General features: G+C 35.0%; 1 protein-coding gene across 2 annotated transcripts in view; it reads left to right on the top strand.

Moving 5' to 3' along the window:
* The first annotated feature begins 284 nt into the window (after nucleotides 1–284).
* LOC145661218 (polycystin-2-like) overlaps nucleotides 285–27,767 on the top strand; it is a 128,621-nt gene continuing 101,138 nt past the window's right edge. For both annotated transcript variants that reach the window (XM_081726676.1, XM_081726679.1), the window contains exons 1-4: nucleotides 285–946; nucleotides 15,146–15,259; nucleotides 21,410–21,537; nucleotides 27,628–27,756. In XM_081726676.1, coding sequence (XP_081582802.1) covers nucleotides 748–946; nucleotides 15,146–15,259; nucleotides 21,410–21,537; nucleotides 27,628–27,756 — 570 coding nt within the window. In that variant the 5' untranslated portion in view covers nucleotides 285–747. The remainder of the gene's footprint in view (nucleotides 947–15,145; nucleotides 15,260–21,409; nucleotides 21,538–27,627; nucleotides 27,757–27,767) is intronic.

The raw sequence follows: 27,767 nt of genomic DNA, 5'->3' as shown, positions 1-27,767 counted from the left end.
AGGAATACATAGCAGAAAGTGGATCCAGTTGGATAATGGCAAAAGTTAATGGAGAGCACTTGTGAACGTGGCATTCTATGATTTATGATCATGGATTCCATTAGTTTGTTACACATTCAAACTTCAGTTAATGGAAAACTTGATCATGTCTATTCTATTACGCTTTATACTTCCATTTTATATTCAAACGACTCGCAAAACTGTCAATTTTATATTTGAGACTCATTCCGTATCGACCTTTGTAAGTTTGCAGAACGCAAAACCTTCAATAACGGCGATGCTAATAATTACATGCTTAGACGCAAATTAAACGTTGCGTTTGACGCAAACCTGTAGGAACTGAAGCTTTAAGTTGTTAAGTGTAGTTTACGGCAGAAACTTATGTAAATTCTACATACGAGTTAGACATTTTATTGATTTCAAGCTGGTATTACTGAACGTGTCTAATAGAGGTTTGTGTACATTCGCAACGACTTGACAGCTCATGACAACCACCTGTTAACTGACATTGTGTTTTGGTAACGAAACTTTAAATGTGTGTTATGGGAACTGGGAGTTTTCCATCGCAACAACTGATTTTGAAGAAACTAAGGGCAAAATTATTCTCGATGGCATTGTGTGCAAAGTAGAAGAGTGATACATCTAGTTTTTGTTGCTATACTTTGTTGAGTAGACACAGTGAACAGTGTGCAGAAAATTATTACTCGCTTTCCGTTTCTCTATTGAAGGGGATTATTAACATAAATAATGGCATATCAATCATCTCGAAGAAGTACAACACAGTCATTAAATACGACAAATTCACCGAGGCATAGGTCTACAATAACTGGAACTAGTAATCTCACAACATTATTAGAAGAAGATAGCCAACAATCACGCCCATCACAAAGAAATGCTAAAGGGGAACAGAATATACAAACCAGAAGTGCAGGAAGAAAAGTATTAGGTAAGGTACTATACTATTTTGAGAGGACGCATTCAATAAATATTAACTTCGCTAAGCAGAAGTGGGCATTTATTCTTAAGTTGGTCGTCCGTCTGGTTCTCCACCGAAAGCATAATAAAAGCTATAAAAATTTAATTTTCTTTTCTATTTTTACTTTGTTTACTGTTCACTTTCGTTACCTTGCGAGTGGGGGAAAGGTTAGGTTCCGTTTGCTTATGTTGGGAAGGATTTAGAACACATGTCCCTCCCCCCATAAGTTATAGGTCAGTGGCTAGGTTGGTTCCTTTCTATACCAAACTTTTAATATTCACATAGTATTGTCGAGCGAGCGTTAGCGAGTGAAGGCGGGTTAGAGCCTCGAAGGGCAAGTTGATTTCTGACTTTATTACAGCTAAATGAGAGAAGAGACCGTAACATTGTAAAGCAAGGTTAGCAAACACAATGTTTTTTTTTTCGAAAATACCAAAAACTTTTTTTTTTTTTTTGTTTAAACTATTTTTAAATGATTTACTCTACGTATTTATATTATAAATGGATAGGAATAGGTTTCTTTCGCCTTGGTGTTATTATGCAACAACGGGGTTATGTTGGAAGGAGTCACATAAGCTTAAAGCGGAATCCAAGCTGCTTCTCGTCTTACATCCGAGAGAAATTGTCCTCCATTTGGACTCGACACTGGGACTAATTGGCCACGAATACAATGAGTCTGCCGACTCACTCACGAAGCACTCCTGATAAAAGTACGTTGTACTGATCTTTACATACTAGTAATATCGTCATTTCATGTCAAAAAGACGCAATTGCACAAGTGAAACCGATATATATATAAATCGGGAAACTCCCGCCTTAGAAATTGGGAATATCACGTTATTGCTTGATATGTAAAATTTTAAGGTAAATAATCAGTACGTTGAAACTGAGGGATTAAATTACAAATTTAGTATGTAGATATCATTCAATAAAGTTAAAACTGAAAGTCCAATCCAAGCTAATGTTGGAAGTAACATAGGCAGTCGATAAATCTAATCCATTTCTATCAATATATTTAAGCAACCTTGGTTTCTTTATAAAACAACAGGCATTCAGGCAAGCAGAAATAGGCAATTTGGTATTGTTTCGTGTGTTCAGGCTTAATATCCTTATGTAATACAGAGATTATCAAGGAGAAGACTTTCGCTTAAAGTGACACCCGAGCCGCTACTTGGTCTACATTTGAAAGAAAGTTTGCGGTTCGACCTAGAATTGAAAATGGAGCGCCTTGATTAGTAGATAAAACTAATATAGATGGCAGTGGCGGCTGGTACTATATGTTGCATGGTTGTGCAACCGGATATTTCTTTTGCTCTTGAGCGCAAAACAGTATTTATGCATTTCTTAAAAAATTAATTTTAAAAAAACTGAAAGAAAGCGAGTGATATACAAACCCAGTGGCAGCAAGCGTTGCCACTGGAAGCAGTAACATTGAGCATATGGCAGCGAGCTCCTATCTCTTAACATGAGGAAGTGAATTTACTCTTGGATCGCTGCTATCCTTCCATATTAGGCGTTTCCAGTTGGTACTTCGTTGCAACTAGTATATAGTCAGCTTCTGTAGTAGTTACGAATTCCTCCGTTTGGCAGCGCTTGACTCAATTGATAGGTTGAGTGAGATATAGACGCTTGGAAGAAAGAAGTTATAGTAACCAAACAGAAACTCGCAAAGAGCAAATACGCGTCTGGTGGTAGCAGGGGCGGATCCAAGCTGAATATTTGGGGGAGGACAGTCGTTCGAAGTCAATAGATTTTATTTTTAAAATAAAAAATATCCTATTCTGGGGGGAAGGGGGGCGATTGAGACTCGAAGAAGATAGTGTCTTACCACTGGTCTAATTCCTAGCTGTGTGTCGCTCGTGCACATGATCCCGTGTTCAATTTCCGGCGGAGAGCATAAAAAATTAATCTTCACTTTCAATACTCATCTGTCTTCTTTAGCCTAAATTGCTGGAATGTTAAACTATTATTATTTTTTTTTCATTTTCGAAGGAAAAAATCTTATATTTAATGCTTCTTTATAATAGAACAGCAAACAAAAATACGTAGTTACTGAAAATAAACTCTTTGTCCCTTATATTCATACAAAGAAATGCTAACAAAATGCATATTGTCGGAGGAGAGATGTGTTTCTGTACCTTAAAGAAAATAAAGCGGAAAATTTTTGCAGTAGCGATGCTTTCTATTCAGAAAAACTTGGCGAGCAGCATTTCAGATTTCAATGAAGTCATAGAAGAATTTGAAGCTCGAAAAGAACGAAGAAAGACCTTCCATTCTAAAATAATGCATAGTTTACTTAATTAAATAATTTTGCTTAGCTGTGTGCATGAATATATGCAATTTTCTTGCTTTTTTTCTTCTTTTTGGGTTAACGATATCATTCATGGCTTACAGCACATGCTATATATTCGATTTATCTCTTGTTCAATAACATGAACGTAGAAGCTTTTTGTATATAAATAATGTATAAACGTACATTGATAGTGTTTTTTGAAAAAAAGGAAATAACTTATTTATTAAATCAATATTAGAGAATACACTTTAATCAATAAATATACAAATGGAGCTTATAAGGACTTTCCTCTTCATATTTGCTGAATATTTTTTGGATAAGACTCAAGAATGCTGGGGGGAGGGGAACACTTGCGCGTAACTACATACCTTTGATATTGCAACATTGCAACCGGTACTTCTACAGACCACGAACCGCTACTGATAGATGGTTTAATGTGTAGAAGCGTCACCATGAGGTTCACTCGATTTAAAGCATTTTATTTTTAGTTTTCTTATTTATTTATTTATTATTATTATTATTATTATTATTATTATTATTATATATATATATATATATATATATATATATATATATATATATATATATATATATATATTTTGTTTAAACTTTAAAAAAACAGCTGGTTTAACCATGGTTTAAACCAGCCAACCATATTGAAAAGTATAACAACCATTCGGTAATCTTGCACGAAGTAGTTCCCTCCGCGTGCCAAATTGTTCCATGTTTACAACCGCTTATATATAACAGATAAACAAAATTTTCGATCTCTCTATGTATTATCAAGCACACAAACCAACAAATTATCGATTTCTTTCCGGTAAATTTTCAAACTTTTGCTAGAAACGGACGACTAACTTTGCAACTTAACCCACGAAATGCACTCTTACTACCTAAGAAAGGGAGGTCCATTACTGGGTGCAAATCGTCTTTAAGAGGGCTGAATATAAAGCACCAACCAACTTGTGCTAAGTGAACATTAAATGGCGCGAATCCTATATAATCGAGTTAGGAGCAGGAGGTGAATGCGGAGGTGCGTCTGTAGGGAGCTGGCGCGTCAGAGACTGTGACCATGCGCATAAACGAGGATATGGTATAAAGGCACATGCATTGCAAATGTCACAGTATCCGAGGCTTTCTATGATCAGTTTGTATACTGCTTTCGGACTATGTTTAGATGATGGGGGCCAGAAGTACGTATAAAATAGAAGATTTACAGCAAAAATAAGTTCAATTAAGAGAAACACAGTTGATTTGTGTGTCATTTAAGACTGGAATCATAGTACATGTTGTAGGAATGAGAAATGCTAGATACTGTAGAGACTATATATACTTACCGGAAACGCGCACAAGATAATATGAATATTATGATGCAAGTAGTTTGCCCTAAACTGACCTAATATTAACAGAAATAAGCGAAATTGTAACTTTTTTTTTTTGAAAATTAAGCTGACCTCCAACTAAACATAGGCCCTGTCGTCACGTAGCACCTCCCTTCATCATGTTTTCCTTTAGAGTATCACATGGTAAAGAGCACACTTGGCGTTTCATATCTGGTCTTGTTATACATGTTAAAAATAAGATCCAGATATATTTCGATTATTTATACAGTTCTATTGTGAAATCAAATATCATATTTCTTTCGTAGATTTTACAAGTTTTTGTCCCCCTTAAATAGAATAACAACGTAGGTGATTTGTTTTACTAATACGTTTTAAACTTTTTCGATGGTGCTGTCCTGTTTACCCCATCACACGTTTACTCGTGTCTTACGTGTTTCTTCCTTCAGGAAATGAACTCCTACTGGATTTTTTTTTTTTTTTTTTGTGGGGGAAGGGGAGGGGGAAGAGTTGCATTCCTAAGTACAGATTCTCTTAGCAGAACTTAACTTACGAATTAATATAAATACAGCGTGCGAATGCCATAAAACTATAGGGCAAACAATACCAACCAACCTGTGCTATGTGATCACTAAAACCAAGAAACATACAATATCTAACCCAAGTAAGGGTAAGACAAAGCTGGAGGCCCACGTAGAGGTGCATCCATAGCGAGCAGGCATGTCAGCGACGATGAGAATGCACGTTGGCGAGGATAGTGTGTGCGTCTTGTGCTAACGAAATTATTGCTGAAACAAGAGAAATTACCTGATGCAGGAAAAATTGGGCAAATTTTCCCTTTAGGCAATTCATTCGTTTTCGATTCATTCAATGATTCCGATTCCAACAGAGCAGTTTTTTAATGTTCCGAGGAACCAGTTCCTCCGAAACGGAATTGGGTTAGGAATAGTGTTGTAAAGGCCTGGGAAAAAAAAAACGGAAAAATTGAAGTTTTCGAATACGGTATTTTACTACCTTATGCTTTTAAAATGAAAACTATTTTATATTTACTATTTTACAGTTAAGATCATTAAGTAGTTATGTTTCTTGTATTACAATAGGGAATTGTGTGGCAACAAATATATTTGCGCCGCTCCTTTAAAGTTAGCACCGAGATAGAATGGAGTTATGCCTACAAATATACTAAAATATAATCCTAGTTAGACGCATTTAAATTACCTTAAGTAATCTTACAAAGTTACCGTTTTATGGCAGGGAAGTGTTGAAATAACGACCAGAATCATTTAAGTTAATACCAGTATGTTAAAATCAAATATATATTTTATGGAGATACGTATCTTCCTTGTGATGTGTAAAGTTTCCGTAAATTTTGAACCCATTAGAAAAAATCTTTCGTTCGGAAATATTGGCAAAACACGGAAAATATAATTAAAAAACTATTTCTTCGCCTGATGCTAATCTTATTTGCTGTAACATGTCTGCAGCATATATACAACGTAATTCGCTAGCAGAAAAAAATACTTAAAGCAACAGCTTTTAATTTTACTTTTTAGTTTTCTGATTTCTGTAAAAATCCCTCTTTATTATTTGTATATTTTTCGAATAACTAAAAAAGAGAGAGGATCTGATTTACATATAGACACATACATCGCACAAGTGGATGAATTTGAGCAGCGACAAATATATTAAAGAATTTAACATGTGAAACTTCCGTTTGGTATTATTGAAGACTAGCAGAATACCCGTTCTTCGCACGGGGAGAATAAGTTTCATTTTGGGTATAAAGGGAACCAAAACTGCCACCAAAGAACTTAGGGATTCCAAAAACTATGAATTTGATACTACTATCAGCCACCCCGAAAACTCTGGATTCGACACTAATATCGACCATTTTCGATCATATTTATTTATCTCCCCGCCTCCAAGTTGCGGGGATGAGTTTGGATTTAAACAGCATCGGAAATGTCACTGCTCATCTCAGCGACCCCGAAAACTATGGATTTAACACTAATATCGGCCATTTTCAGTCATTTTTATATATCTCTTCCTACCCAAGTTGCAGGCCTGAATTTGGATTTAAACGGCATCGGAAGTGTTACTGTTCATCACAGCAACCCCAAAAACTATGGATTTGACACGAATATCGGTCATTTTCGATCATTTGTATATATATCTCCCCTCTTTCGCGCCCCCAGGTCACGACGCTGATTTTGGATTTAAACGGCATTAGAAGCGTCACTGTTCATCTCAGCGACCCCGAAAAGCATGGGTTCGACATAAATATCAGTCATTTTCGATCCTTTTTTATATATATAACCCCTTCCCAGTCCCTAAAGTTTCGACGTTGAATTTGGATTTAAACTGCATCGGAAATGTCACTGTTCATCTCAGCGGCCCTCAAAACTATGGATTCACACTAATATCGATCATTTTTATATATCTTACCTCCCCCAATTTGCGGGGTTAAATTTGGATTTAAATGGCATCGAAAGTGTCACTGTTCACCCCTGCGACCCCGAAAACGATGGATTCGACACTGATATCGACTATTTTCAATCATTTTTATATATTTCCCCTTCCCTCTGCCCTAAGTTGCGGGCCTGAATTTTTATTTAAACAGCATCGGAAGTATTACGTTCTCGATAATTATGGATTTGACACTAATATTGGTCATTTTCGATCATTATATATATATATATATATATATATATATATATATATATATATATATATATATATATATATATATATATATATATATATATATATATATATCCCTTTCCATTCCTCCAAGTTGCAGTGCTGAATTTGAATTTAAGCTTCATCGAAAATGTCACTGTTCATCTCAGCAACCAGGAAAACAATGGGTTCGACACTAAGATCGGTAATTTTCTATATATATCCGCACTTCCTTCCTCTAAGTTGCACCTTTAAAGTGAAATGATCCATTCCAGGCTCGAACTTCATCTATGTTGAAAATTTTCATCGAGATCAGTCTGGTGGTTCAAGAGTTGTTAAGTTACAAATATAGTCACTTTCATTTTCATATATATAGATAATTTGTCGCCACAGGAAAACAGATATTTGTCTACATACAAAATTTTGTATTGTATTACATAAAGTTTATATTAAAGTCTGTATTTGAATATTAAATAATAGTAATTATATATTTTAGTGCATGAGTTTTAGTGAAATTTGCCGACTGCTCTTTCTTTTAAGAAGTAATTTCGTTAAAATTAACATAATTTCACCAGATCAAAGAGCACATTAAGAACTCAGTTTCATCCAAGAGCTCTATTTGTTGCAACAGAAACGCTTCATGATGGTAGATGTGTATGCAATTGTAAAAGTTCTGTAATTAATGCACAACCAGGAGTAAACGACTAAAAGGCACATAAAGGAAATAAGTGCTGAATATTAATTTTTAAGAATAATTACAACTGTTTTATTTTCGAATGCTTCTTTTTTAAATATTCACAATATTGAAATTTCTCAACTTACATTTTTCACGCGTTCTAGAAAAATAAAACGATTCCATTACTAGTAAAACTAACCTAATACAAAGATATTTATTTTTTTTTCCCAGTTTTTCTAAATTTTCCGGAAAAAAACGGTTTTTTACCAGCAGGTTTAAAATTTCCGGAAATTTTACAACTTTAGGAATTATGGTCGTTCCTGCTGTACATCCTTCACTAATTATTGTAAACATAGTCTTTTGAAGTAGAGATGCAATGGCTCGAAAAAAAACCGGCTTTTTTGAAAAAAAACTCGGTTTTTTCTGCTTCGCTTTTTTGCTTGGGAAATTTTGGGCTTTTTTCAAAATTCTGCTTTAAATTGATAAAGCAGACTTTGTTTCGCTTCTCTATAACACAAAAAAAAAAAAATCATTTAATTAGTGGTTGATGCTGATAATAATATAAAACCTCGAAAATAAACTATGAATTTCGAAAAGATATTTCAAACAATTTTTCTTCAACATATTTACATTATGAATTCCACAGGATTAAGCAATGTATATAATAAGAATTTTTTAACCTCCTATATATAAAAGTAAGCAGAGTTGGCAAGAACCATGGTTGTTTTTGAAAATGCCAAAAACCCGTTTTTTGGGGGATGTTTAAACCAGGCTTTTTTGATTTAGATTTTTTGCTTTATGTATTTATATTACATATTCACAGAAATAAGTTTGTTTCGCCTTGGTGTTATTATGCAACAGCGGGATTATGCCGGAAGAACTCCCATAAGCTTAAAGAAGTCCGGTCAGTAAATTTCTTAAATTGAGAATCTCCCGTCCTAGCCATCGGGAAAATCCCGTCATTACTTGAAATGTAAGACAATAACGAGAAAATCCTGTTATTACTTTGCATGTAAAATTTAAAGGTCAACGTATCATAATCAGTACGCTAAAACTGAGGTATTAAATTACAAATTTAGTACGTAGATATAATTGAAAGTCCAATCCAATCTAATGTTGGAAGCTACCTACGTAGGCAATCGATAAATTTTGCCAATTTCTATCAATATATTTAAGCAATCTTGGCTTCTTTATAAAACAACAGGCATTTAGGCATGCAGAAATATACAATTTGGTTTGTTTCGTATGTTTAGGCTTAACATCCTTACGAAATACCGAGGTTATCAAGGAGAAGACTTTCGCTTAAACTGACATCCGAACCGCTACTTGGTTTACGCATGAAAGAAGGGTTGTGGTCCGATTGAGAATTGACATGGGACACCTTGATTAAAAGGTGAAAGGGAAATAAAACTATTGCAGGTGGTTTGATATCTGGAAACGTCACCATGAAGTTCACACGATTCGCATTTTTCATTCTTTTTATTTTTTGGTTTAAACCAGTTATTAAAAAAAACTAAAGTTGGTGTACACCAGCCAACCCTAAAAGTAAACACTTCTTTTAAAAAAATACACAAATAACTAGCAAAATAGTATGTAGTATTTTTACTTCAAAATATTCCATACCCTCTTTTTGAAACAAAATAAAATTAAAATAAAACATAAGAGAAATACTTAGATTTATATGATACACTTAAAGGCTGCACATCTAGAGCTTTTGGTTCTGTATATTTTTGAAATTCTACAGTTAAGTTTTATATAACCACCATCACGGTTTACCCAATCCTCAAGTTTTCTGAATTTTTAACAAGAGGAATTCAGCATATCATTACGGAACTTCTCCCCCCCCCCAAAAAAAAAAAAAAAAGACTACGGAATATATTTAAGTTAAGCTAAATACAACTGCACAACGAACATGACTGAGTAATTAGCTTTTGCGCTTCTATCGGGAAGTCCGGGGTTCAACCAGCATTCGACCATTTTGACAAAGCTTTTCTTCATTCCATCTGTAAATGTAGAAATAGTGCTTGTACTGTGAGTTGGCCGACTTCCTTTCTTATTGTTTTTAAATCGTTATTATTACTAATTACCAGCAGTGACGGTTTTGCGAAGGTTAGGGGGGCGGTCTTTCGGACTGAACCCCGTTCCCCAAAGTTACGGAATGTCTGCAACAAACGAAATATCTATTAGTTATGCCTTTACTCATAAACTTTAAGCTCCCGTCAAATAAAAATTACGAATGTTTAGAAAAACTAAACATTACTAAGAAAAACCCTTCCCAAAATACTTTTCTAAATCCGCCACTGATTCTCAGTATAAAATGATTTTTAAGGTTGTATCCGAAAGATTATTGCTAAACATATAAACGAAACGAAATATTAGTTATGCCTGTACTCATAAACTTCAAGCACCTCCCAAATAAAATTAGGACTTTTTAGGAAACGAAACAATCAGAAAAACCCCTCCTAAAGTACTTTTCTAAATCCGCTACTGATTATTTGTATAAATTGGTATTCAAGGTTGTGTCCGGAAAATTATTGCTAAATCACTTCACAGCTACAGTATAACAGAAATGTGGAAGTACGGTTTGACGGATATATTGAAAAACGTACGCTTTGATGGATAAATAGAAAAACGGGCAAGTTTAACTTTTGCGCTAGAAGCTAGAGTACTAAAAGCTCTTAGAAATGAAACACGGATGACAAACTGAAATGATTTAGAGAAGAAAAAAGATGTCGATAACTCAAAAGTTAAAATAAAGTTAAATAGCCTCTAAAATTGCCCTTAAATACTACATTCTTCATGTTAGCTTTAATTCGTAAAACATGTGCTCCATCCATCTTGATGGTGAATTTCAGAGCGAAATATAGCATTTAGGTAATGGAATTCTTATCTAACTATAGAATATACTATAAGAAAGCTATTTAGATAGAAAAATCATGAAAATGAAAAAACCCAAAATTTCCAAAATTCTCGTTTTTTTCCAAAAAGCCGGCTTTTTATGTGAAAAAAACCATCGATTCAAAAAAGCCGGCTTTTTTGCATCTCTATTTTGAAGTAACGGAAAATTTATTACTATTCTAATTTCCACTCTTAGAATAGTTTCACTTAATCAATGTTTAAATTAATAAATGAAAATACTACAACAGGAATCACCATGCTCCCCAACTCCATATAGAACAATATTCATAAAAGCCTAAAACTAACCATTATATCGGAATTCTTATAGCAAAAGAATTGAAATACATGAATTTTTATTCACTTGAGGGGAGCAAGCCCCCCCCCCTAACCCACGCAAACACCAACAACTACCCTATGTAAAATTTAAAAGTGTATTTAACAAAAAATAAAAACATACCTAGCTGAATATAGCTAATTCATTTGCAGCCTCAAAAATATTAAATACTTCTCCGACCGAAGACAGTTCATCAAGTTCAACAGTTAATCTTGGTCCCTCAGTTAGTTGTACGAAATATTTTATAAGAGCTTCCAAACATACTTCTCTGCAGTAGGTCAGCCAATCACAAACAGATTTTGAACTGAGCTTTGTCGTAAAGGAGCACTCACAAATAACGTTCTCGTATTTCGTAATATCACTAACAAACATATAACGAATCAACAATATTTGTCGTAGTTCCAGCCTTGAATTGCTCAAAAAAGTGCTACTCCTCACATAAACTTGCTTTAAATACGATCAACATCTATTATAACAAATATATAATACTTTTAGTTTTTCTCCGCAAAAAGTGGAAAATAAATTATACTCTTTCTTACACGAAATACAAGTCTTACTAAATTTCATTCTTTCGACTCTGAAACAAAATTTGAAAAAATTCTCTTCTGTGTTGCGAACTTCACTTGACAATTTAAATAAGTTGTAAATTAGAGAGAAATTCCTAAGAAAATAATTCACCAAATAATGCCATTAGGATTAAAAATATTCATACCTGAAACACCATTCGACTGCGCGCCATATTTCACTCCCGTCACGCACCGCCCGACGTGCAAGGTACAAGCTGGCAGAAAAGCCACGTGACCTCTATTCCCTGCTATACACGTCAATCTGAGGTAGAAACTGGAACTGATTCGTTCAAAGAGCCGAAACAAATTGAACCAAATCACTGAACCTAAAGAATCGAAATAACAAATGAATTGCCTAAAGGAAAGACTTGTCGAAAATTCCATTCTTATATTACATAGAATAAGTGTTAAGATGCGAGAGGTTAACATCATTTGCTTCTTACTTTAAGCGCTGACTAACATTGTCTGTAGTATAAGGAAGAGTGTTCTATTTCGGTTGTTTAGACTTTCGATGGTACCCAAAATTAAGTTGCATGCTATTTTTGGAGTGAAGAAGCTTATCTTTCAGATTACTATCTTCAAAATTCCATAGGCCGTAAGGGAACTTAGTGACAGCACTTGAGAAACGCTGGTCTGTTGTAGACCGAATGCTTGACTTCTGAATCTGGGGCTGTACTGGTAGTAGAATATGATGCCTTCAATTGTATTGCGTTCATTACAATGTTCTTTGCTTGCCAGAGTGTGTCTAATCGAACATCAATATAGATATAGTCCCAATTATTGTTCCACAACTTAGGTTCTGTGTTAATTCCCAGATATGTATTACCGCGTAACTACAATGTCTGATTAGATAGATCTCTTGTTAATTTGAAATAATTATAACCTTTTCATTCGTCAAACGATTTGTTTGGAACTAGGACATTATACTATTGTTTGAGGTTTTGTTTTGACATTATTTTAATTTTTATGTAAATCTTAGCATTATCAAGGCGTTTTCTTAGAAATGAATTGATATGTTCTCACTGCTGATTGCAATATGTTGTCGGAGACATTATTGAGTACTTGGAAATCCGTAAATTTTCCTTCAGTTCGCCCACGCTTTATAGTTTTCACGACCTCATCCTCCCCATCTTCAAAGGAAAAGAAGCCAGAGGGAGTCAGATCCAGACTTCGAACATGACATTTGTGTGAGCCATGTTAAAAAATGTCGTCTCACGAAAAGTCACGTTTCTAATTCAAAAATATTAACATAAAACAACTTACTAGCTTATAACAGTATGTAATAAAATTTTGTTTCTAATAACTTTGTGAAATGTGTTAAATATGTTTATATAATATTTTAAGTTATGTAATTTTGCAAAACTGATATTAGGTTCTTCAGATCAAATATTTGAAATCTTGCAGTAAAGCTTTTATATCCTCCTACTTTATTCACAGTAATATAGTTTCTCTTGTCTCCAAATTTGAGTTCTGCAACTGCATAATCTCGAACTTAGGCTTTGATAAGCTTGGCAGTATACATTTCCAGCGAGCGAACTAGCAATTCCCATTGGAAATCAGCCCAGCCTGCTAGCCTCGATTTGAGCGTAGGAATCACAACTACTGTATTCTTTTATATATTTGTTAACATTAGAATGAAAATTTTTGAAAAGAAATGAATTTATGTTAAGTAAAAGGACGTTTCTTCTCAAAACTTTTTTCTTTTTCTTTTTAAGTATACAAAAATTTAAACATCCCGAAATTATTGTTAATCATAAATATTTAAATGTTGTATTTTATCTAGTTATGTAAATAATATAAGGCTGGCTTGAGTACAAAATACTAACTGTTTGAATTAAATGGATTAGGCCAGTGTTGCTTCCAAAATCTAATCAGGATTATTGCGACAGGTCCAAAATTTCTTTTATGTTATCAGACATATACGTGAAGCTTCCGGACAAGGAAGTAAGGGTGTCTCAAAAGTCCCCTGACATAGGGCAACACTGTTATTATCAGAGTTACAACAAAATGTAACAGGGAAAACCGTTTCCAAATATGATGTTTTCAATCTAAAGTGAAGGAATTTTTCAAATCGGACGAACCTTTTGGGCTGTACACTCTTTATGCACCCTATGTTAAATGAAAATGTAACGTTGCCATTTACCTGGACCTACAACATATGTGAATTAAGTTACTGTCTTTTATGCTAACGTGTCGGTGGCCAGCCCGCATTTCAAACAGTAACTTCATTCATTTATGTTGTGGGTCTAGGTAAATGGCAACGTTGCATTTTAACATTGGACGCGTAACGAGTGTACAGGCCAAGCGGCTCGTCCGATTTGAAAAATTCCTTTACTTTAGATTGAAAACATCATATTTGGAGACGGTTTCCCCTCTTATATTTTGTTATAACTCTGATTATAACAGAGTTGCTCTATGTCAGGGGACTTTTCAGACACCCAGTATAAAAAGCACGCGAATTGCATTTCTCTGCTTCATAAAAAGGTCCTCGAGATTCAGTCGACCACATTTCACTGTAGTTCTAGATTTGCTATTCGTTTATGCTTACACAGATCGAGGAGAGGCGGAGCCTTCCACGTCGACGTCAGCTACCAGACAAACATAGTTTAAGTGCCTTTTCATATAAACCTTTTCTGAGAATCTTAAATTCATTTCTTCGTATTTCAAGCACGGCCTTCATATACATTGAGAACAGCTAATGGAATTAAAACCTCTTTATCATTCAATTATCAGTTTTATATTGTCTTCACTTCATGTCTGTCCCTCGCAATATCCTGTGAGAAACGAGCCCCAAGATTTAGATAGGCCAAGAACCGACAATCAAAGGTTCGATTTTCAGTTGACACTCTAGTATTTAGTAACAGTACAAGTTATATTAGCACTGATAGTGATCCACTAAAACAACATATCTTACAGTTCAAGTTAAAAAGGACATTAAATAGGATGAAATAAGATAGCAATCAGCAAATCTTTGAAGAATCAGATCTACCAAGTTAGCAGTACTTATGCTAACGAAATTATCGGAGAAATGAAACAGGAATTTAAGCTATTGAGATAAAGTTTTATTCTTATATTATGTAAAATAAAGATAAAAATATACATATTAACGTGCTTCTTTTTCTCCTAACTTCATTAAATATCATTTATCAATTTTTATTCTATTTATTTTTTATAGGAGTTATATGTCAGCAAATATTTTGAAGGATCTGTGAAGTTAGCTGGACTTATATTAACGAACTTATTGCTGACAAAACAGGAATTATACTATTGAGATAAAATTTCATTTTCGTATTACATAGAATAAAGATATAAACATTAACATGTCCCTAGTTTTTCGTAGCTTCATTAATTATCAATTTTTATTTTTATTACTTTTTTTGTAGGAGTGTTTATGACATCAGCAATGGGTCAGAAATTGGGAGATAAGGAACTAGCAATGCAGGGACTAATTAGAGAGTTCGTAATATACATACTATTTCTTATTATTCTATGTATAGGTAAGTTTGAATTTTATAGTAATTTTATAATATCGTACTGCTTCTTCAGTCATAGTGTACATACTTTAGTAATAATGTTATCGGAGATATACGTGAAGATTTTGTTTCTTTGCAGACAAATTTAAGATGTTAGCGGATAGTTTTTATAGCATCCTTAGAAACCTAAAATAATTCACTTGAAGAGTATATGTGCGTGAGAATGATAGAAAACCAAATTTACGATGTGCAGAACAATGAAAACGATTCTTCCACGTATTGCAAGTGATCGTAGAGGGTATTTGGACAAGGAATTAATATGGATATAACTAGTTAGTAGGAGATTTAAAATAGTTTGAAAGAAGTAACATCAATTTAGAGAATTTTCTATGAATAAAGTCTGTGTGTAAAAATTATCATTCAAAATTTTACAGGATCATGAACTGAGTTATTGCTATTGCCTAGTCTGTTCACCAGTATATACCAGTTTTTCTATTACCTTTCTCTCTATCATTTTACCTATGAATATTTCGATCTTTATTTCGTGAACACTACTGAGAATTTTGAAAGGTAGGAAAACAGCAGTTTTTCGTGCATATTGCTTAGAACAATATTTTGCGTCTTCTGCTCCACCTCTTTGTGCGTCCTCAAAATTGAATCCCTGTAAGTACATGACAGCATCGTATTACCTAAGCAAGAAAACACCATGTACCAAATTTATTTGCTTTTATCTTTCCTCTGGAGAAAAAAATATATATAATAATATTAAACTTTCCCTTTCGGGAGAGAATTTTCAACCTAGTGCAGATGAATATTAATACTTATATTCTGTCGATCGCATAACCCTTACATACCAAATTTCGTGCCATTATGTCTCAACGAGACAAGATAATAATATTTTCTGCTTAGATCACACCTTTGTCTTAGAGTTACCGAAATTCTTTCCAATAATTTATTTTTAGATGAAACTTGCAATTTGAAAAAGCAGTCTGTCTAGTTTTATGCCTTGGGAATTGAATTTCGACAAAATTCAAATATGAACTTGCTTATCCGATATATAAAAGAGAAAGTAATTATATATGTGATCGAATATGAGAAAACAACTGTACTGTTTGAAGTCAGTTTTTGGATATAGTTATCATCTGCCTCAAACTGGGTTTTTATCGTATTTCTTTGATTAAAATTCGTATTCTAAGGAAAGTAGCGGGTGTGGAGTCATAATTCATGCGAAAAATTTAGTAACTCACGGGCCTGTTAACATAGAAAGACGAAACTCAGTATATAAACCCCTCATTAAAAATAAAAGAAAACATGTTCCGTTGTTTTTGAAAATTTCCGTTTTAAAGAGGAAGTGACATTTTCTATATAAACAGAAACAAAGTGTAAGAATGTTTGATGACCCACTCTTCCTAGACTGCTGCACCGCATTGTGGTTATTTGTGGTACATGAGTGGGCCATAAACTAACTTTTGTCAGAATATCAGCATGGGCATGAGAAGGGCTGACTAGCTGGGTGGGAAGGAATGACATGCAAAAAAGAATCGAAAACGATTGATATTACTGCGCAATCCATGGTTTTGGGTTGCTGAGATAAATAAGATACTACCGAAACATTTAAATTCAATTGCCAACTTCGCTGGGTTAACATAAGATAAAATAGTAATATGTTCCGCCCGATGGCAGAACTTTCTTTGTCTTTCTGCGATGAGCTTTTGTAAGTCAAAAATTTTCTGAAGGAATTCTGCAGAAGAAAATGATTGTTAAAAATAAGCTTTACGCGACGTAGAAAAAGTTCAAACTATATTTATGCGAGTCGTCTGTGCATTTAAGACATCTATACATAGCAGGCATGTTTTTGCACTTTTCTGTTGGCTATTTATGTTTTCCTCTAGCGATTTTTCTGCACGGGCGCGGCACATTTTCTGCGATCACATCGCAGATCGCGGCAAATTCTGCAATGGAGATGTTTCGTTTGTCAATCACACTCTGAAATCGATAGAAACAAAGAAAATATAGTGAAAAATCAAAATAATAATAATAATAATAAGAAGAAGAAGTATTCCATATAAATAAAAATTATCTCCCTCCTCTAAGTTGAACCATCGAAGTGAAATGACAGAAACCATCCCAGGCTCGAACCTCATCATCTATGTTGAAAATTTGATCGAGATCAGTTGGGTGGTTCAAGAGTTATTAAGTCACAAACATAGTGACTTTCATTTTTATGTATATATATAAATCAATAATAATACTGTGGGACTATATAAATTATAATAGTATGAGATTATAAGCTTAGATAGTATTATCTAAGAAGCGGTAAGTGGAATTGAGGATTAATGCTGCAGCTGACTACTACAGTCTGTTTCAAACTTGATTGTAACTTATGATTAAAGGCTTCATGCTAAAATTAAAATGTGTTGTATAAAGTCTAGATTTATAGGCCATCTGGATGACATACATGTATTTCTAAATTTTAAAATTTCGCAATACATCGGTTGGGAAAGCCTGTTTAGACTACGCACTTGTTGAAAATAGAGCAATTTGGAATAAATGATGTACAGCTTACAGGTAGTTTCTTATGTACAATTATATGGGCGCATGGGAGGATTATTCAAAGTAACAAAAAAATTGGCTATTTACCAATGAATCCTTCCTTGGAAAGCCTGAATATTTTTCAAACGTTTCGGAACTCAAAGCGGTTTCGAAGTGGCAAGGTGAAAAGGATTAAAACGGATAGGAGATAAAAGGTGTAAAACAATGAATACATACCACTAAATGAATAAATGCCAGACGCAGAATATGCATCAAAGGTAGGTAACCAAATTCTGTCAATGTTGCCAGAATCCAGATTCAAAGCAGGTTTGTATTTATGGATAAATAATGATTCTTTTATTTCTCGTTCATTCTTTATCCATAAATACAAACCTGCTTTGAATCTGGATACTGGCAATAGTGATGTAACATAGACACCGCACTATCTTCGATTCATTACTCCTTTTGCACTTTCCTCTGTTCGTCACATTTCCGAATCTACTCTTTACGTTACATTTATTCATTTAGTGGTATGTATTCCTTGTTTTACACCTTTTATCTCCTATCCATTTTAATTCTTTACACCTTGCCACTGAGGACAGAACCAATTTTGAGTTCTGAAACTTCTGAAAAATATTTAGGCTTTCCAAGGAAGGATTCATTGGTAAGTGGCCAATATTTTGTTAAGTTCCACATGTAGTTTGGTGTTTCAGTCTGTGCTAACAGTAAATAATTTATGGTTAATATTCGAAGTTGTAACTTCATCAGGTAAGTTATTTCCTGCACTTAAAATATATTAAATACAAATATCGATTCATTTCTTTTGATGCAACCAAAGGCATACCAAGCAGGAACAGAGGAGTTCACTAGTCCCACCAAGTAGATGAGGGGAAGGGGGAGGGTCTTACGAATCTGCATGTTTTTCAGATAAACGCAAAAAATACCATATACTCTTCTTGGAAAACACCTAGCCACACTTTTGTTTAAAATGCTTTATTCTTAAAGCCGTATATTGAATTTTTATTTGAAATTAAGGTAAGAGTACAAGGCTAGCTTTGACTGCCATACACCAAGCATTTGTGAGATATATTGGGGCCAAATATGGTTAAAGATAGTCATTAGGTTACTCAAACAAAAGAATCTTAAAAACAAGCGAACGGTATCGCTTTTAGGTATCGTGACAGAATGGAGTAAATTTACATCAAGCCGTGACATCTGGTATTGCAAAGTGATTTTACTTTTTTCTCATTCGTCTTACATACTTCTTTGTGTCCTCCTTCGTTGACAATGTAAAGATGTGTATATGATTAAAGTTAACCAAAAAATTTATGAAGTATATATGTTATTATTCTGTAAAATAACACAGCAACTAAATTATACAGGGTGGCCCAAAAGTAGGTATACAGACTAGCATTGATAAAGAATGACAGTTTATTAAGATAATGACTTTATTTGCTTTGGTTTGCTCTGAGCTTAAGATATAATTAAGAACAGATAAGGAAGAAACTAAGTCAATACCTGTATGGATAACAAGAAGTAAATGATATAAAATGTCATGACCGATCAATACGGGACTGTATACCTACTTTTGGGCCACTCTGTATACAATGTACACAAAAATTAATGAGTAAATTGATTTCAACTATGTTAAGTTATTTCTATGAGGTATATGAATAACTATTGCTTTGTGAGGCCAGGGTACGAGTACAGGGCAGCATTTAGAAGCCTAAACAACGGGCTTAAATACGTTAAATAAATATCAAATGAAATCCACATAGGAATATTTGACTTCATCCAGTTGTTGTGATGAGACCCAACACTGGGCATTGTGGCGTCATTTTTGTTCCTTATATCGGTCAACCTGTTAAGAAGAGGTGGGTGGCTAGGACTATTTTATACAAGAATTCACTTCTAAAGTTCAGTAACTCTAGTTGTTTCACATTGACGAATAGGCCTGGCAATATTGTTTACAAAATGTTACTATTACTATTGTTACTATGTGATATAATATACAAGGGTGGGGTGAAAAGTTCTCGGCCTGACCCAAAGATGGCACTCCAATCAGCAAAATTTTATTGTTTTTGCCTAGGGGCGCTTTTCAGTTCTTAGTATAACAAGTGTCAATTTGTTCTCTCAAGTAGTTTGTGTGCAGGCATTGTTGCAGTTAGACGTCTTGCGTGTTAGTTGTGAAAATGGATAAACTTGGATATCGTGCGATAATTAAATTTTTCGTTTTGGATGGATTAACCCCTACGGAAATTCATCCGAAGTTGACAAAAGTTTACGAGGACTCTGCTCCTTTCTTGTCAACCGTTAAAAAGTGGGCAGCTGAATTTAAACATGGTCGCACATCCCTCGAAGATGACCCACGTGAAGGAAGGCCGAAAACCGCAGCCACACCGGAAACAATCGAAAAAGTGCATGATATAGGTTGGACGACAGGCGAGTGAGATAGCTGAGAGTGTGGGAATATCGAAAGAACGGGTGCGAAAAATCTTGCACAAAGAACTAGGAATGCGAAAGCTCTGCGCAAGATAGGTGCCGCATTTGCTGACTGCCGACAAAAGCAAATGCGAAAATGATTTTCGCAGCAATCTTTCGACCGATTTTATGCGGCGATTTGTGACAATAGATGATACATGGGTTCACTACTACACGCCAGAAATGAAACAGCAGTCCAAGCAGTGGGTGGAAGCCGGTGGTGCAGCGTCGAAGAAAGCGAAGACGATCGTATTGGCCGGAAAGGTTTGGCCAATGTGTTTTGCGATGCGAAAGGAATCCTGTTAATTGATTACCTTGCTAAAAGGAGAACAATTACAGGCGAATATTACACCAAACTTCTTGACCAGCTGGATGCCAAAATTCGCGAGAAGAGGCCTAGCTTGAAGCAGAAGAAAATCATCTTTCACCACGACAACGCACCTATGCACAAGGGTGCGCTGGCGATGGGAAAACCGGAATTTGGGGTACGATTTGCTCGGCCAACTCCCATGTTCTCCTAATTTGCCACCATCGGATATCTATCTGTTCGCAAACTGAAGAAATTTCTTTCTGGGAAGCGCTTCAAATCGAATGAAGAAGTTGAGAGAGAGGGCCGTGGATGACTATTTTCACAACCTTCCAGACTCTTACTTCCGGGAAGGAATACTGATGGAGAAACGCTGGACCAAGTGTGTTGAAGTTAAGGGAGATTATGTCGAAAAATAAAATCTTTTTGAAATGAAATTCGCAGTCTTTCATTGTCAGGCCGAGAACTTTTCACCCCACCCTCATGTATATATATATATATATATATATATATATATATATATATAAACTTCCTTTGAGAACTTTTCCTATTGTATATATTCGAACGAAGATAGAACTCAAAGTAAATTCCATTCCTGAAAGCAATAAGTGTAGCTACGCAACTTTATGCAATAGGAAGTGGACATTGTATAAAATTTAGTTTTGCAACGACTGTATAACAAACAACTGCTAAAAGAAATGAAAAAACAAACTTTTTTGTTCCGTTCCAAATTTTCCATTGTTTTCCTGGCCTTTTTGACCCTCTCCTACAGTGAATCTGAATGAACTCGTGTATAGAACGTTATTTATAAACAGTTAATCCAAATTATATAACAATTTTATTTTATTTTTCAGTTGCGTTTGGTGTGACAAGCTCTTCAACATATTATTTTACGAGTGTCATGAAAGGCCTTTTTGTAGATCCACAATTTGAGCCTGGAAGAACATTCAACGATATTTCACGAACAGAAGACTTCTGGAAGGTAATAATTTTAATTCGAACAAATGCTGCTGTGCTAAAGGTGCCTCATTTGAACCTAAGAATCATCAGATAATACGAAGGATGGCTGTTAAGTCTTGAGTTTTACTAAAATAATAATAATGTTACGTTAATGTCAGTCATCATATTCTCCTCAAAGTTGAATCAGTTTCTGAGGCACGCTAGGAAAACTATTTCTGGTTGGGCCAGAAACCACTAGTTTGTAGTTATTACTTCTTGACAGGTATGAATTTGTGTTCCCTATCAGACAGGTTTAGCATTACAAGGCAGACTTTATGTCCTGGTGCATTGTCTTGAACGTACAACGAACACCCCTTCACCAAATTTCCCAAACGTGTTTTGATCGACTTGATTCTCACGCTATTCAACAATGAAATGTAGTATGTTGCTGTGATAATGGCACGCTTTTCCAGGTATTCGATTAGCACAACACCATCTTTGTCGCAAAACACAGATGCCATTACTTTGATCGATAATTTTTGCCTTCGGAGTTTCTTTAGTCGCGGAGAACCGAAGCGTCTTAACTTTTTCGACTGCTGTTTGGTCTTGGAAATACGTACAAAATTGCAGTCTTGAACAAAATAACTAGTTCTCGTCCATTGTATGTGTAGCAAAACTCGTTTTTGTCATGTTCAAAATGACTCAAAATGGCTGTCAAATTTTCACACTTCTGGTCCACATTGAATTATTTGAGAACCTATTTGGCCGAAGCTTTTCTCACGTCCAATATGTTGATGAGTATGTGGCTATCCGCTTTCGTGACACTTTCAGAGCTTCTCCAATACTTCTAGCTTATTTCGTTCTCTTTGCAGGTACGTTGTCATGCACAATGTTCATATTCTCAAGAGGAGTTACCCCCACAGGTTTGCCTGGACATTGCTATGGTCACTGATGATATTAGCCTGTCCGAAATCGGGACCTTCATTATATGATATGGATATGATGGAGCTCTTCCCCATAGTGTTGTTATCAAAAATTTTCTTCGTAAATTTCCTTGTATGAAGAGAAATGTAATATCAGCACAGCCCTCTTCTTCCGTGAAATTCACACTAGCTTACACCCTCTGCTTCAGGCCTGAGAACAAACGGATCAAAAGCAATATAGTTTTGAAATTTGGCATGTAATGTACTTAATTATCCTAAATCATAATACTAATGAAATATTTGTCAAACATAGCGAGCGAGACAGTTTCAAGTGTAAAATTCATTATTCATTTCCATTATTCCTTTTCTTGTGCCAAATGATTACTAGAGCCCGGATTTCCATGCACAAACAAACCCCAAAATATGCATGCAAATACGCACGAAAAATATAAAAAATATGCACTAAAATATACATTTAAAAATTTAACATATGCACTGAAATATACACTAAGAAAATAAAATGTCAGTTTCTTACAAAAATACCTCATCTTAATGATTTCTGTTGCAATGAGCTATTAACATATTTCTGTTCTGTCAACCGTCTGCGTTTATCAGTAAGAAATGTTTGTAAGTCAAAAAGTTTCTTTCTGCATCAGCAAAAGTCACTGGTGCATGTGAAAAATACCAAATGTCTTCTGTGTTACTTTCTCTTCCAATTCCATGTTTTTACCATTAAGTACATTTGCAATGGCACAGATTGTTTTGTACCCGGGATTTTTGCCTAATACTTTGCAAAGTTCATCTGGTGCTATTTTTGCAAGACCATGAGTTGTTTCACTGGACAAAGTCTGCGATAAGTCGCGCAACTAGGAGAGTGAATGCTGCAAAGGATTCTTACGGGATTCCACCTCTGATAATTTCAGGTATTCTCGAGAAGTGGTTGTGTATGTACTTAATTTTGTTCTCAATGTCACTTGTAGAGAAACATTTTTGAGACACATAAATAGCGGCTGCATCATCGGGATTTAGTGAGTTTACAACTGTTTTCACTTGATTTAAATTATCTCCATAATACGGCACAGCTTCTAGCCACGAGCTCCACTGGTTGAGGACTGGAAAATTTGTAGCAACTTCGCAAAAGATACGTACGTGCGATGGATCTTTCACAAATACTTTCTTTACATTTGATACAAGCGCGTCTACTGCTAGATATTAGCATTTGATTGTTTCTGCTACGCAATGAAGACCGTGTGCAAAACAAGTCAGGTGGACTATTTTAGGATAGGATACAACGCTGTCTTCTATTATTCTATACAACATTTTATTCTACATCTGTGTTTACAAAGTAAGTCAGTTCACTTTAAATATAACCTACTTTCTTATGATATACTCTCAAATATGCTAGTATACAGCAATAAAGTTTGGAAATATGTAGTATCCTGCAAAGTTTACGAAATATGCATGCACATCGAAATTCATTCAAAATATGCACTTATATGCACCAACACATGCGTCTCAGACGAATCCTTGCAAGTCCGTCGGAAAGAAGAAAACATTTTCCATACGTTTCTGCATGTTACTATAAACATGTAGTTTGCACATAATTCCGGGTTGTAATGATTTCATAGTTGAAGGTGCAATATATATTTATCGAGTGCACGAGTATGTGTTACTACATGATGTGTATAAGTTATTAAACTTGGAAGCAAACTAGTACATGTTACTTTTACCTGAAAATGACTGAAAAAAAAAAACTACTCTATGATTCAAGCATTTTCAGCATTATAACAGTCAGCATTTTCAAGACATAGATAAGAAGAAAGGTTTTAGTGGAGATATAATGTTGGGGAATAATTACATAGAAAATATTTAAATTATTTACACTGGTAAACAATAACTTCTCAAAAGTGTTTACAGTATACGAGGCATGTCCAGAAAGAAACAAAATTTTTGAAAAATATAATCAACGAAATTATCGTTGACTTTCTGCTTGCCAGCGCCGCGTAGTAGTATTCTTCTCATACATATTAATGGTAATTACATCATCCTGCGTTGTTCCATTATGAGACTGGACGTTAGAGTGAAGTTGTGTTCCGAATTGTGACGACTCTGTGGTACTTGAAAGAGCAGCATGTAATCGTTAACTTTTGTTTTTAATTTGGCAAGATAACTACAGAAACTTCAAAAATGTTGCAGGAAATGTACGGGGAAGAATGTACAAGCCAAATCGGTAGCGGACCAAGAAAGGAGGCGACCACCTGAAGGGAAGAACGATAAAAGATTTTTTTTGTCAATATGTTAGACCAATAACTTATTGTTAGTACAAAGTAGCTAATAATCTCAAGTGTTACAGCGGACATGGGCGTCTTTGTTAAAATTGAGGGGAACGAGTAGAACGTAGAATGCTTCTAGTTCTAAGTTTGCATCAAACTTAAGTTGGGACCTACTTGATTCAAAAAGTTGTGTAGGGTCTAGTTTGTGCCTCTATCAGCACAAACGGTTTATAGAAAAAGGAAAGAGTTGTATGTTGCACTTATTGGTTTAGAAAAGGCATTTGACCGCGTGGAATTGTTGGAAGTTCTAAAGAAGGTTGGGTCGGAATGGAAAGATCGAAAACTCATATGAAACTTATATATAAACCAATAAGTAAGTGTTAGAATAGGGGAGGAAACGACCCCTCTTGGATTTTCGAAAAAGATTAACTTTTATAGTCTCTTCTGGTGACAAAAGTTTGAGTTTAATTGCTTTCGGAAGCCGAAGATGCTTGTTTATTTTTAAAAATCTCTGTTAATGGTGTAGTGTTCAGAATGGATATAAGACTTTTTTCCTAAGAGACAAGAAGATGGGAATAGCGTTGTCCGAATTCCGGAATCAAGTAAGTTGAAAGTAACAGAAAGAAAGCTAGTTTCTATATTATCTTCCATCTTTCTCTGCACAACACATGATCTATCTCTTCGAGGTGATAAATCAAACTTGGGCGTGTTCCTTGATCTGTTAGATTTTCGTGTCGAGGCTGGAGACACTCCGCTTTATGCAGAGTCGTTTTGACGTATGATTAGAGTCATACTAAAGGCCTGACTACTGCAGGAAACACATGTTAGTCTAACTCTTTAGTATGACACTAATCACTCGCCAGAACGACTCTGCATAAGGCCCACTGTGTTGAAAGAACACATTGAAGGACGATCGGCAATGCGAAATATACTTCACAATGAATTCAAAATGAACTGATTTCAATTTGTGAAAGGGAATTTTAAAATGTTTTAGTTAAGGAAGCAAATAAAGAAAATCATTCTTAGTAATTGCTGATGAAAGTGTGGACATTTTGGTGTAGAGCAGTTGTCAGTAGGAATTAGATATTTAGACTCAACTCTAAATCAACCCAAAATAGAAGAATTCCTTGGTTTTGTGGCTCTACAGAAACTTAATGCAAAGGCAATTGTAACTGAAGTTTTATCCTTTTTGTCAAAATGTGACCTTGATATGTCGAAATTATGTGGACAGGGTTATGACGGATGCGCCACAATGGTAAGAGTGGAAGGTGATGTGAACAGAATAATACAAAAATAATATCCTAAGGCGTTATTTCTTCACTGTACCAGCCATAAATTAAATTTGCTTATTAATGACACTAATGAACTTAAACACATTCGAAATTCAGTTGCAACTATGCAAAATATCATCATTTTTTTTTTCGTGAAAGGTCTGTCAGAAAAAAATCTTTTCCTAATGTACCTCTCTTCTGTGAAACATGGTGGTCTGCAAAGAAAAAAAGCATCAGAATATTTTTGGAAAAATCTGAAAAATAGTGAATTGCCTAAAACAGCTGTCCCCTGGTGGAAACAGAAGCCCGCAACAAAGTGCTTATTGCGCACTTACACTCTTCAGCGTCATCTGGTACATTTATAATATCAATGCGCATCATGGCCAAATACAGTGCTATTTTAGAGCCAACTACAAATACTCTACAGGGAGAGGCAATAGATCTTTCCAAGGTACAAGAACACATGAAGTTTGAAAATCATCGCTGAGATGTCACCAACTGCTTTCACTAACTTTCACATATTGTACATGGGGTCCGGTTCGATCCCAGCTCGCGCCAAGTGAACTTTGTTTTGGACAAACACCGTATGCGTGGGTGGGGTTCTCCCGTTTTCTCCCACTTTCTTCATTCCACAATTTCATTCATTTCTCATCATCACCGTCTCCTTTAGGCTAGCCGGCATAATCGTGGGACGTAAAACTTAAAGATTTCATTTCATTTGCTTTTACCAACTATACACAGCTACCGAAGCCTCGGCTGTCGCTGTTGGGAGTGTAACAGGAATATTTCTTCCGCTTCCAGCGACTACTTGCACAGTAGAACGTTCATTTAGTACTTTAATGAGAGTAGAAACTTGGTTATGTTCAAGAATGGAGGAGGAAAGACTCAGTGGACTGTGTATATTATGTCCATCGAAAACATATGCTTATAAATAAAAATGTGTTCATAGAGCAAGCAATTACAAGATTCGCTAAGGAGGGTCGTCGTCGGCTAGAATTCCTGTTCAACGAACACCAGTGAATGAAATATAGGCTAAGTAGATTATTTGTGTTGTGTCTTTTTCCTGTTAATGCTATCCTAATATCTAATCTGTTGATTTTCTTATATATGTTTACTATATAGTTAAAGAAGATACACTATGTGCTAAAATAATTGATCAGGTCCACATGAAGGATTACGTGCATACGTCTTTTGATGTGATAGTGTGTGAGAGTGGGATGTGTATATATAATATGTATGTGTGCGTGTGTCTTGCCCCTCCTTGGAAAAGATCCTGCGGGCGCCCATGTTTTGATGGGTAGCGAATGCCTCTGAACTGCACCTAAAAATGAACACAATGTTTGCAAGTTCAACTGTAGTAATTTTGTTTTCTCAAATTGTCCACGAACGAAATATCAGTTAAATATCCAAAACTAAAGATTACCCGAACTTGTCATTGATAATAATATTGGATAAATTTGCGTAGCTCGATAAAGTTTTCTAACTTTAATCTCAGACTTAATTTTTTGTAAAATGATGAGAATCAGTTCATTTTATGTAGTTTGATGTGTATTTATTAGTTTAAAACTATCTTGACTCATGCGTGCACGTATTACTATTTCTAGATTTTAAAGTGTGTTTCTGAAAGTTGATAGTTAAGCCGAAATATTGAATTTCTGTATTTCAGTACATCAATGATATTTTCCTCCCAAACTTGTATGGAATGTTTCAACTTAACATGGCTGAGTCCTATATGGTGAAATCGAAAGAAGTTGTATTTGCTAACCGTGTGATAGGTCCACCTCGTATACGCCAGGTAAGTTCTGC

Source organism: Thermobia domestica, chromosome 1 (assembly GCF_964235325.1).
Source record: "Thermobia domestica chromosome 1, izTheDome1.hap1.1, whole genome shotgun sequence".
NCBI classification, from domain to species: domain Eukaryota; kingdom Metazoa; phylum Arthropoda; class Insecta; order Zygentoma; family Lepismatidae; genus Thermobia; species Thermobia domestica.
Note: the sequence above shows the minus strand (reverse complement) of the source record. Positions and strands in the feature narration are given on the sequence as shown.